Here is a 13,698-nt window from a genome sequence, read left to right on the forward strand (position 1 = left end):
ATGGTTTTTGTTTAAATCACATTCTACTTTTACACAAGGACAAAAGTCTGGTATAAAATCTGTATTTTTAAAAGATGGAGATGTCATCAGAAGATATTGTCCCTACAGTGAAACAGATTTTTAACAGTTATAGTGTGAAGCCCTGAAAGACAGAAAGAGTCACAGTCAAACATCTCCACAGAAAACAAAGTGATGAGTCATGTGATGTGTGGAAGAGCATCTTCTCCATCTGACTCATCTCAGCATCACTGAGTGAAAATAGATAGATAGATAGATAGATAGATAGATAGATAGATAGATAGATAGATAGATAGATAGATAGATAGATAGATAGATAGATAGATAGATAGATAGATAGATAGATAGATAGATAGACAGACGGACAGACGGACAGACAAACAGGTAGACAGATAGATATATACAGGTAGACAGACAGACAGACAGACAGACAGACAGGTAGACAGATAGATAGATATATAGACAGACAGACAGACAGACAGACAGATAGATAGATAGACAGGTAAATAGATAGACAGACAGACAGACAGATAGATAGACAGGTAAATAGACAGACAGACAGACAGACAGACAGACAGGTAGACAGGTAGATAGACAGACAGACAGACAGACAGACAGACAGACAGACAGACAGACAGACAGACAGACAGACAGGTAGACAGGTAGATAGAAAGACAGACAGACAGACAGACAGGTAGACAGGTAGATAGACAGACAGACAGATGGCTGCTCTCTGAGGTAGAAAGTGTTCTTGCTTTCCTGAATGCAGATGATCAGAGAGCATCTATTCTTAAAAGAACAGAGGAAGTACGCCTCAGGCCTCGGTGGGTGGGTGGGTGCAGTGAACACAACACTGCCAACATGTACGTAGTGCCATTATCTGAACATTACACAGCACTCTGCAGCACTGCAACAAACAGCTAGCTCACATTACTGTCCCTGAGAACACAATGAATGAGATATGACCAGACATGATGCAGCAGAGCAGAGATGTCAGTGAGGCTGCGAGACAATGAAGAGCTGCTCTCCATTCATGTCTTTATTGAACATGAACTCTTAATGTTTCATAAATATCGCTCCATGCAGTGGTGTGTGTCTGCGGTGCAGGGCTTCAGTTACTCTGCCCGTGTTCATCCTCATCATGGATGATGGAGTGCAGTGGGGGGGGGGGGGAGAGATTTCCCTGCTTGGTTTTGCTGGTGGATCAGAAACATTAAACCAGAGAGCAGTGACGGTGCTGGAGCTTCGCCAACAGGCGGCTTCACTCCTCTGCTGTTCAGCCTCTTTGGGCAGAGCAGCCACTCTGCTGCAGTGGATGGTGTTTCTATCAGGTGCTGTCAAGGACAAACCAAGATGCACTGCAGCAGCAGAACCCTCCCTCCGCATGATTAACTGGGGTCACAGCAGTCACTTCTGTCAAGGTCAAACAATCATCTAAACACTGGAGGTAAAACCATTCTGCTGTCCATCCAACACACTGATGACACACTGACTGATTCAAGTTTGGGACTTCGAAAATGTTTTCGGCATCTGTCAGAGCTTGGTTTACAGTTCTACTATAGTTCAAAAAACATTTAGAAAAATCTACTGTCAGTAACAAAAAAAAAACAAACAAGATAAGAAAAGAAACCCTGCCCGTGCAGACACACACATGCACCGACTGATCCATTTCAGTATTTGAGGTATTTTAAAAACAGCATGATGCTGCATGTTGGAGAGGCAGGATTGAGCAACTAGAGGCATTACAAACCTCAAATAAATGATCCATACACACAACAAGGTGGTCTGTGCTACAAAACTGCTGAACAATTAAAAGCACAAGGCAACTCTTTGGGCTGAAGTGAACTAATTGTATAAATTATGATTTTATCAGCTTGACCACCTTTACAGTGTTTCACTACAGCAGTCCTCTCTCATTCTCTCACTGAGCTTGTCATTGCTCCTTTTCTTTACGTTTCATTTAACTGTGAGACAATGTTTTTGCTGCACCAGTTTCATGATAAACACATGTTAATGTGAAGGAGTCACAGGCCTGAGTTATGACACTACAAGAAGTACTGACCTCTGTCAAGGTTAATAATGAAGAAATGTTGTGTGACTCTGTTGAATGAATCTAAAATAGATTCTCACATTTTAACATTTTGTTTTATCGTCACTTTAAAACAAAAATAATTCTATTAAATCTTCAAAAAAAAGCACAAAAAGAAGAGCGGGTCAGAAAACAACAAGGAGTGATAATGAATCAACAATTCACAGTTTGTCAGAATTCAGATTTGGAGTTGTGCTCAGCTGAAATGGATGAAGGAAGAGGAGCAGCAGCTCCTGAGGACAAACAGAGGACAGAGTGTCTGCAGAGTGGACTCCAGCAGCTCAGAGCTGTAACACTGACCCTACATCAGACCAGTCGAGCTCACACAGAGGAGAGACGCCTGGAAAGGTAAAATCCTGTCACAGGACATTTAACACAAGAAGGTTTTGTGGAGAAACTGTTTCTGAGTGTTTCTGACTTCGCCCCAGGTACACAGTAACTGTAGCTCTGACATTTGGCTCCTTTGTGATGTCACATTGTTAAAACATCTTGAAGTGATTCTATCATCTTTTAAATGTTCAGTGGTAAATCTAAGGTAATCTTTTACTCTTCACAGTGTGACACAGTTTGAGTGTTTGAAAATGGCTTCCTGTTGACTCATCCTCCTGTGCCTTAACTGTACTGCGTCACGTTCTCCTCCCGCAGCACACATCCTCAGTTATCACACTGCAGAGATAATGGCCCTCTCAACACCATCTGTGTTTCAGTCACATTAAACAGTAAGATGTCTCCATTGCAATTGACCAAGGTCAAGATAATGACATGGCCACACCAAGCATCAACCTCTGAGGCTGAGACATGAAGCCAACACTGAAGAGCCAGAAGCTGCAGTTCCTCTAATGACCACTAGAGTCTGGCTCCAACAGTGAGTCAGTCCCCATAGACTCCCATGTTAAACTGTCCAACTTTCCAGCAGAAATAAACATGTTTACAGCCTGGTACAGAAACAGTTTTGGTCTCTACTTTTGGATTCGGTTCGGTTCGGAGTTCGGTTCGGAGTTCGAACATTTGAGCTAACGCCGTATCTCACTCTCATTCGCGTGTCTAGCCTTGTACATTTGTATATGCTATAATTGGTGAATCCAAGTTTTTGAGAGTTCATACCTTGAAAACGGTCAGTCTCAGATGTTTGTATTATTGTAATCTGGATAACTTTCCCCCCAGATGAACAAAGTGGCCAGATTTATTACTAGTCTGTCTCGTTACATGAACAAACAGGGTTAGCCTACAGATTAGCAATCTGTTGGTTTGCATGGGGGTTGACTCGAGGAGTCAAATTCCCAGCCTAAATTATTGTTTCAGTCTGGACATGTCCAACCACTTCAGGTGTGAGGTCTCTCCTTATTGGCCAGGAGGAAACAACAACAAAACTCAGTGGAATCCTTTCACCTGATGTATTTGGGACATAAATGATCTGACCTATGACTACTCATTGGTCATTACTACATTATTACTACATTATTACATGACTATTCAGTAGTCATTACTACATTATTATATGAGTGCTCAGTAATTATTACTACATTATTACATGAGTGCGCAGTAGTCATTACTACATTATTACTATATTATTACTTGAGTAACTTAGTAGCCTTTACTACATTATTGCAGGAGTGCTCAGTAGTCATTGCTACATTATTACTACATTTTGACATGAGTACTCAGTCTTCATTACTACATTATAACTACATGACACCATGCCCACTGAGACCAATGTTTTGTTTTAGTGTTTGTCAAACCTCTCACTTCTGAGGAGGAAATAGTGTTTCCAGTAGGAGAAAGCTACACGCTGACTCCGGAGCTGCAGATTTACTAGGTCTCCTGTGCAGCACATTAGGATGCACTAAAGTACTGTGCTGATAAATTATATATTCATCTTAAATTACTAAAAATGCTGAATGCATAGAATATAAAAGGAACTGTTTCTGCAGTTCAGCTGCACACACACACACACACACACACACACACACACACACACACAAAGCACATGGCTTTGATGAAACATCCTCTTTGAAAAGCTAGTGTCCGTCCTACAGATGAAGTTCATTCATAAATACAGTTCATGTATTAAGCTGACCTGTCCATGTTTGACCGTGACAAAACTCCAACATTTGGACTGAGGACCAGAACAACGCCGCACCTTAGTGTAGGTACAGTCTATTCCCAGGAAACAATGTAGGTGTATATAAAAAGCTAACACTTGCAGTTTGTTCTTCAGAATTGAAATATCCTGATGCTGATCGCCATTGAGATAATTAAAACCAATTTGCATCATATTCATTCATAAGTAAATGCTAATTAAATTCAAAAAAACTTTACGCAGCAACAGAAAATTTCTACCCATAGATTAGGAGTTTTAGATTTACTAGGATATGTTTTAAATGGTATTGTCACAACAAAGTGCCTTTTTTTATGGGGAAATATTGGACTATTTGGCCTCTTCACAAAGTTCACAGAGGAAATTCCTCTTTTGTAGAACTGATAACAACATCTGAAACGTGACAACGAGCCCCAGGTTCTTCATGGTGTGACAAGTAAAAAAGGTTCAAAACACTGCTTTAATCTTTAGAAATGTATATTATTTTATGGCAACATAGACAGACGAAAGAAAAAGAAAACAAAAGAGTAAAAGTAAAATCAATCCTATTGTGAATAGGATAAACTTCTGTTCTTTCACTTTGTGTCAAGCATGTCATGAAATTATAAAATGTAAATTTAGATTTAAAAAGTGAGGTACACTGATTTTCTGCTTTTCAAAAAACAAAAAAACAAAACTGAGAAACTGCATGCTGGAATTAAGGTAGTGGCGGGAGAAGAGACCAGCTCCTGGTAAAAATTTATCATTTATCTCATTTAGCTCAGGTTTGTTTGAGACTGGTGTCAGCAGTTACTGTATTTTCTTGCCTCTTCTAACCAACTATTATTATAGCTCATACTGTAATTACATCACACCTGCATGTCTCTGGGCTGTGAGGTAACCGGATGAAGTCCATGCAGATAGAGGGGGATCGTACAAACCCAGATTCAAATCCAGGACCAGAACTATGTTGTATCAGATACTGTTGTTTATCATGTTGGAGTTGAGTAACAGCCATATGTTTACATGTTAGCCAATTTCTACTTATCACAGATATGTCAGTATTGTTCGCCAATATCTGTCAAGAAGTTAAACTGTCAACGTTGAGGTCATTTTAGAAGCGGCGTCTTCAGGACATCGTTTGTCCGCTGGGTCCGTCCAGATCCTGTTCACGATTCTTTCAGAACTAACACAAAAATCTTTACAATAAATGTGTGTTTGTGTTAATTGGCCAATATGCTGTTATCACATTTAAACTGTCAAACATCCCTATTGGCCTAAACAGCCTACTGATACTGTTACGTATAGTCTACTAATGTTCACAGTGAAATATTTAGTGTATAGAAAATTAACATGTAGTAGAGTTTCATGCACCTAAGCTGCAGTTTTCTAATTGAGCTTCATAGATCTGAGTAAAAATATTTTTTCCACAGATTTATTACTTTATTTTTGAGTTACATGCTTGGTTTTTTATACTTTTTATCACTTTTTTTTTTATCAGCTGTGTGTTTCAATTATTTCACTATGCAGTGTGGTGTGGGCCAACAGTCATCACCATACTCGTAAAATAGATTTAACTTTTTATGACTGTTCAATAAAACACCACCACTGACAGCAAATCCTACCGTAGGTCTTCCAACACACAGCAGCAGTCATTCAATTTTAAGACTAACACTTCCATCATTCATTGTGCCATCTGTGTGACTGACTACTCCATCGTCACACCAGCTGATCTTCAGCTGGAGGAGTGAAGAGAATCTTGACCATCCTCATCTCATTGATGCCACATATCCACAGAAGCATTCGTAACCCGACTATTTGAAAAGATGAATTTAATTTTAGAAGGTAGAAGTGTTTGCAGAATTAGGGTGGACGGCGGAGGATCTCACAGACGGTTGGGGAGGAGGTCTATGGACAGGTTTAATCTCAGGAGTGCCAGGAGTTATATATATATATTGCAGATGCATGACTGACTGGTCAGTTACTGAGGCTATTACTCTGCTTCAAATCTGATCGGCTGCTGCATAAATCATCAATGAATCATCAATAATCTGCTTCTGCATGAATCATCAATGCTGACTAAAGTGATGAATGCAACACCATGTGAAAACAAACAGCTTACGTTAGCTAAGCAGAAACTGCACATCAGTCACATTGCAGTCTAGCAATCATAGGATGTAGCAGTCTAATGATAGGGTGACATGTTGAATATAATAACAGGCTGGTAACCTGTAGTTCAGTGAGGAGGGACAGAGCTTTGATGAGTATCAAGTTCTTGCATCCACTCAATGTCCAGATTGGGGCTAAAACTAAAACTGATGCAGTCTAATCCAATAGACTGCCATAAAGCCTACAGTCATCAAGCTCCTAAAGTTCTGTGTGTGTTGGGACTATTTTGTAGGGGTGTTAATTTAACTCTGTGATCACACTGACCTGAACTCTGGGTCCAAACCTTTTACAACATTCCATATGTGATTTCTGAAAAAAAGGCGGGTGTTGCCCCCTGGGTATTGCGTATTTGTCAGTCTCAGTGGTTTTGACAAACCACACATGGATCTGATTTGCACTGTTTTCCCAAGAGATGGGGCCGAACTGGCCTTTGACCATCCAGAGTAAACAAGCGCAGATCGAGATGCTAACGGGGCCTCCTGTCAACATCAGGGCTGATGTGCAGGTGAGTGGATATGGGACAAATTTTTAAAGTCCTTATAGGACATGGAACCAAGTTTAATATGTCCTTCGTTTCTGGTCAATTGATCTTTCATCCATTGTAGCTCAAATACAACCAGCTTAACAACTATTGCAATTTCAATTAGCTTGCCAGTGTAGTGTTGCGTTCCATTTACCTTGGAAGTTGGATGTCAGAGTTGGGAATGATGTCACATCTGAGTTGATCGATTGCAGTACAACAAGTGGGAAGCTTGTTATTGTTGTTGCTTGCTTGTTGTTTTTATTGTTAGCAATACCAGTTGATAACAGCGCATTACTCCATATTTTGCACATACAAACACAGTAGCAATAGTTTTTGCAATTACTCATGTAATAACTATTAAGCACTCATTTAAGAATGTAGCAATGACTACTGAGTACTCATGTAGTAAAGTAGCAGTGACTACTGAGTACTCATGTAATTATGAAGCAATGACTCTTTTTCTTGGTCTCTCACCAGTTGTGTCATTAAGACATAACATAAACTATAGTTTCTGCAATGCCTTAAAAAATATAGGATGTCCAGAAAGACCCTGGTGCATCCTTATTGGAGGCACACTGGTGGTTTAGCAGTGTGACTGAACACGTCCATAAACTATTAAGGAGGAGAAAACTGCCTCTAAAATCATAGCAACACCACTGCCACAGATTGAGGTCATCTACATCTCCTGCTGCAGTAAGACGCTCCTAAGTATTATGGGGGAGACCAGCAACCCACCACACGGTCTGTTCACCCCCCCCCCCCCCCCCCCAGGAGAAGAGCCACAGAGGATCAGAGCTGAGACAAACCTCAAAGACAGGGTTTATCCCCAGGGGGTCAGACAACTGAACTAAAAGCACCTTACATGACTCCGGGATGAGCACATTGTGGGATTAGTTGTTGTTCATTGTTGTGTTTTTTCTCATGTTATTATATGTAGTTTTAATGGCTGAGAGCCAGGGCAGATGCGTTTCATTTGAATGTAGCTGTACTTTTTAAATGTTCATAACAATAAAACTTGAACTTGGTTGGTGAATCTGTCTTGAAACAGTCACACAAACAGACCTCACACAACAAACGATCAGGAGGCTCATCTGGTCTATTGATCCCTCACTGGCTTCCCACCAGCACAGCCGGGTGGGGAATTAAATACTAGCAGTTAGTTACAGGCAGTTAACTACGCAGAGATCAACCCTCTGCTGATTAAGTGGAGCTAATCCCTCACTGAGGCACTGGTTGGAACCTGACCCCCTCCACCCACACCATCACCTTCAATTAGCTAACCTAGATCCAGTGTAATAAATCACACAGTGATGTGACTACATCAGGAACGTCATGGTGGCGAGCCACTGGCAGACAGACAGTATTAGTGGTTGTTTTTCCCTGCGGCAGAGGAATGGAGGGGGCATCAATTAGCCTCCAGCAGGCTCTGACCTTGAAATGGAGCACAGGCAGAAAACAGGAAGTCTCCCTGTACCACAGCCTGGAGTTTCAGTTTGTGTCATGCATCATTTATTGATTTTCACTTTTTCATTCAACTGGCAATGTGCAGCCACACATTTTAGGGACCTTCCATATCGTACGCTGTCTACCTTCAGAATAACACCATCACAACATCCATCACTGTTGTGTGTATAAATTATTGTGGTATAAATTAAGGGATGGTTAATACTTAATGAGGAAGGAATGGATGTTAGAGATTACACATCCACTCACTGTGGGCATGAAGCAGTTTATCTATGGAGCAACATTTCAGAGGCTTGGTCATGGGCCTTTGTGCTGCACTCTGCAAGTCTCAACGTGCCTGCTTTCAGGCAAAGAGTCTGAAAGCAGATACTTCCTGGCTCAGCTGAAAGAACGCTGCATTTACAAAATCAATGGTAAGACAGAAAAAAAAAACATTTGCATACGTAGTTTGTCTTTACGCTGATGAAAATAAGTCCAAGGTTACTCAGGACTACAGCCTGCATCCCTGCCCATCACTACATCCATACACACCGCGTTCACTGAACATGTGCTGGGTACTTACAGATCGTGGGGATGATGATGTCGTTGGATTCCTCTGTTGACTGAGGGTGGGGAGTCTGCTTTGAGATGGTGGGACGCTCTGCGTTGTATTGGAGTGTAAAAGAGGAATCAGACTGAGTCACTCGTGGCGTCTGGGGCACGTACGGCCCTCGTGTAGATTTCTCTTCCACTACAACCTCGGGACGTCCTGGGGTAATGGCGATGGCGGTGGTCAGGGAGACAGTAGACGGAGATGAATGAGGAATCGACACAGTTAGTCCCAGCGTGGGGTCAATGGATATTATAATTGGGTCCTGTCCAATGGGTTTAGGATCCAAGTGAGTGGGTGGTTCATACTCAAAGATCTTATCCACAAAGACCCATTTAAGACCAGCTGTGCAGAGGGCTAAGCTAAGCAGACAGGCCAGGATAGGCAGAATGCAGATTTTCTCAGAGTGCAGGCAATTGTTAATCTGTTCCACCTCTATGCACACACAGCAGGACCCTGGCAAGGCCACAATTCCCAAAGCCCCCAAATGCTCCCCATCACCATCACCACCTCCCTCCGCAGTTCCCTCAGCACCCTCCTCCCCACTCTCACCAGCTGCCTCTGTCTCCTCAGGTTTCTCCTCAGGGACTTGTCCAGTATCAACAGTAGAGCCGGTGGGGGAGGCCGATCCGGGAGGGGGGACTGGCCCTGCAGAGAGGTCCTCCATTCCCTCAGTCATCCTGTCCAACTGCTGGATGAAGGGTCTCTGAACAGCTCAACTCTTAACTGAGAGCATCACACAGTGGCTGTCTGCCACCGGTCTCCTCAAGTACGTTTTCCATCATGAGGCTGCAGAGTCAGAGCTGGGATTTCAGAGAGAAGTAAAAACGCTCTTCAGACTGAGTCGAACCTTGTTAACAGTCTGGGAGGTCTGCAGACAGCCTTCTGTGCACGAGGGACAGGAGTTCCTCACTCATGCTTTCTTACAAGAAACACAATTATGAGTCTATAAATAGAATCATCAAATTAGCTGCAGGCAAAAACGAAAAAGATGGCCAAAGAATTCGATTCCTGAAACGTCCTGTACGGTCTAGCAGTGAGCAGTGGTGGAAGAGCGGCGCTCACTCACCTGAGCACTTGGGCAGAAGAGGCGGTGTCGACGTGCTGGGCCGGCTGCAGCTGCAGTGGCTGTAGTGCAGAGGACAGGACGGCCAGGCACTGCAGAGGCAGGAGGGACATGCTGCCTTGTCTGTGAGCTCCAAGCTGAAAGGCTGAATCATCAGGGAGCGGCAGGTGCCCTTCCTCTCAGCGCAGCCACAGAAACAGATGAGTAAGGGGAAAGAGAGAGAAAGAGAATCAGAGAGAGAAGGAGGGGGAGGGGGGGCTGCAGTAGCACAGAAGGGCAGAGAAGACGGGATACTCCCCTTTTTCTTCTCCCACCCCTCCTCTCTCAATCTTTCCTCTCCAAGTGGTGAACAGGGCAGCCTCTGGCCTCCTCCCTCTCTGCCTCTCTTCCTGTCTGCTGGTGTGTCCGTGCTCTCTTTGCCGGCTGCTCCCAATCCCAGCACAAAGCATCCAGCTAAGCAAGTTCCTACTTGATCCAATTAGAGAGCTTGTCAGCCAATCACAGGCAGACAAACTGCTGTAGCCACACCCTCCAGCACCACTCCCCATTGATTATGCTGATACTAAAGGGTGTGTTTTTTGTCAAGGGGAAGGAGCCAGGGGAGCAGACATATAATCCACCCCAAGAGGATGCTGCCATTGTGTTCTACTCTTCTCAAGTATCTGCATTCAGTAGTGTAATAACATAATAACACAGATGATAATGATAATGAATACAGTGCAAGTCAGTCGCACTGACGGGGCGCGCGCACACACAAACACACACACACACACACACACACACACACACGATAGTGTGTTAAATGCTGCCTGATTTTGTTATAACACCCACTAATGGGGCCACAAAAATTAAAATCAGGGAATGTGACTAATTTTTAAATGAACTAATTCAAGAAAGGAAAAAAATCATGAATCATACTTAGAACTTTTATTTTGGTATCCAGTTCATCAGATGTAATACTGTCTAAACTGGGGATATTGATCAGAAAACTCACACTGTCTCCAACAGCATGCACGTGTGACAGAAAGCCCCCAGACCGCCAATAAAACTATTAACTCCACAACCCCCAGCCCTGCTGGCTAATGGGCTAGCAGGACAAAGTCTTCCTGAGGAGTTGGGGCTTAAACAAGATGAAAACCGTCAGAAAGGTCAGGTCACCGCCACACTGAACACTGACACTGCTGTGACCCTTTCAAATCCTCAGACAGAATTAATACCAGTAATGGTATCTGTGGGAGAGGACTTCCTGTCAGCCCCCTGAATTAGGGACCTCCATATTGATTTATTTCTCAGCATTTCCATACACTTTGTAAGGAGGACAAAAAGCGCCCTAGAAAATAATTAAATGAGCATGATAAATTAAAAATGAATAAATAGATTTTTCACAAAAGAACCAATAAATATATCAATTGGTAATAAATAAATAAGATTTTTCTGTATTTAAATAAATGTGGAAACAAATATATAAATGAATGAATACAGAAATTAATTAATCATTAATTGTCTGTTTTCAATGCTTTTATTCTGGATTTTAATTCATAATTAAATCTAATTAAAATGATATAAAAGTGACAGATTTCATTGTGCAGTTGAAAATATTGAGCAAACATTGTATTAATCCTGCATAAATGTACAGAATGACTCAGTGAACAATGATAGGAAGAAAATACATGGTCGAGTGTTGGTGAACGATGTGTGAAATTTTAGGTTAAGTCTATACCACCCTGCGCCGCTCCGGTACACAGTCTTTACCAATGAGCTTCCTTCACTATTAAAAAAGGCTTGTACTTCAGTTTGTGCTGATGACGCCACAATATATTTAGCAGAAGCAACAATTGGTGATTTAAATACAAATCTTGATCAGGAGTTGATGTTAGTTGTAGACTGGATCAATAGCAATAACGTTATTTTGACTATGTCTAAACAACCAATGTTATAGGAATAAATAATTATTTATGTAACACATTGCTAAAGCAGGTGGATGAAGACAAACTTTTGGGAGTTGTCCCATGTAGCTCTTTCTTGTGGGTTAAGAACAAATGTTGTCTCTCTTGGTTTGAAGTAAAAAATAAATTGCTGTATTCATTGATGGTTTACATTAGGAATGACATAACAACAAGGACTGGAATGGAGGAAGGAATGGAATTCACTGGGCCACAAACTAAATTCATTCATCTCAATGGTAATGGTGAATAATTTCAGAGAAAGACCTCACAAAGTGAATCTATCTGAATGACTAGATACCACCAAAGAGGAGGAAGAACATTTCATTCTTATTTCAGCTATTTTTTGTAGTTTGGGTGAAGCAACTCATTAAAATGAATCCGAGGGGGAAAAAGTTCGCCTACATAAAGTAGAGTCAAAAACACAATAATGCCAAACCACAACTATACAGGCCTTCACCCACAGACACGGACAGTGGAAGTTAATGTTTTTGCATAGATTTATGGGTCACAACATGATCACTGCCGCAAGTATTGTTGCATATAAACAACAATACTGAAAACTGTGAAACAATGATTCTCCAGATGAAATCATATGTGGATGCTAAAAATAAAAAATGTAGTTCAAGTCAAAGACAAGGAAAACTTTGGCTAGTCAGATGTTTCAAGTGTGACAGCTGCCAAGACGGTGACTGCGGGATGATAACAGTAAAGTAATAACAACCACACCATTGTTAACTACACACAATGACATATATATATATATATACATACATATATGTATATATGTATGTGTATGTATGTCTGTATGTGTATATATATAAATATATATATACACACATACATACGGCACATCACTGTAATGTAATACAGTGATGTGTATTGTAATACACATCACTGTATTGTAATATTTACAGTAAGAGGTAAGAAGGATACATTAGTTAACCCCCCTGAACTGTTGTTTCTGCCTCTTTTGGGGGGAATCCAAGTCTTAATCAGGGGAATGCAACCACCTCAATACGTCACATAATTCTGACCCTCCTCTCTAAAACTGGACGATAACCTTCCTCAAAGTTACTGAGCTTCCACAAAAAAACTATAAGTCCGTTTTATAATCTTGTGAACATCCTGGATCCCTGGAAAGACGAGAGGATCACACATGAGTTTTAACAAAATATGAATGAACTAGGGGGTAAAGTATGTATCAGTGACATCAGTGGTGTGAGTGCATGAATGAGGAGACGGTGATGTGTAATGAACAAAGGAAATGAACACAGGGGAAAACCATTCACCCAGGGGAGACAGCGACAGATGACTGGATCCGCCAGCCTATACCTGATGAACAGCCAGCTCAGGTGTTAGTCACCTCCTGCTTATCTCCCAAAAAATGGAAAAGGACCACCCACAAAGATCAGCACAAACAGGAAGTGAAGAGGGTGATCACATCATTGATTTCCCATTTAAGGTTTGCAGAGATTATAAGGACACCTCCCTCTTGTCTGCTTCATCTTATCTGCTCACTAACCCAACCTCTGTCGTACAATCAGCAGATTCAATATTTAAACTGAGTCACTGTGAGCACAGTCTGAGCAGAAGAATAAAGCAGAACCAGGGGTGCAAACTCACCAGGGGGTGAAAAATGTGACAATGATGTAACTACTACTAACCCACCACTCTCTTTCTGATCTGTCTTCTTTCTTTTCATCATTGTTTTCCGCCAAACGTGCTCTGAGCTGTCTCTCTCTCTCTCTCTTATGACA

At 41.7% G+C, this 13,698-nt stretch overlaps 1 protein-coding gene across 9 annotated transcripts in view; it reads right to left on the reverse strand.

Annotated features, from left to right (window-relative positions):
• The window catches only part of nrg1 (neuregulin 1), a 34,856-nt gene extending 24,416 nt beyond the window's left edge, over window positions 1-10,440 (reverse strand). For 5 of the 9 annotated variants that reach the window (XM_056404192.1, XM_056404191.1, XM_056404188.1 and 2 more), the window contains exon 1: window positions 8,903-10,139. In XM_056404192.1, coding sequence (XP_056260167.1) covers window positions 8,903-9,608 — 706 coding nt within the window. In that variant the 5' untranslated portion in view covers window positions 9,609-10,139. Of the gene's footprint in view, window positions 1-8,902 lie in introns of all 9 variants that reach the window. The other 4 variants (XM_056404186.1, XM_056404187.1, XM_056404185.1 and 1 more) reach the window with 4 other exon arrangements.
• Window positions 10,441-13,698: the final 3,258 nt, after the last annotated feature.

Source organism: Seriola aureovittata, chromosome 18 (assembly GCF_021018895.1).
Source record: "Seriola aureovittata isolate HTS-2021-v1 ecotype China chromosome 18, ASM2101889v1, whole genome shotgun sequence".
NCBI classification, from domain to species: domain Eukaryota; kingdom Metazoa; phylum Chordata; class Actinopteri; order Carangiformes; family Carangidae; genus Seriola; species Seriola aureovittata.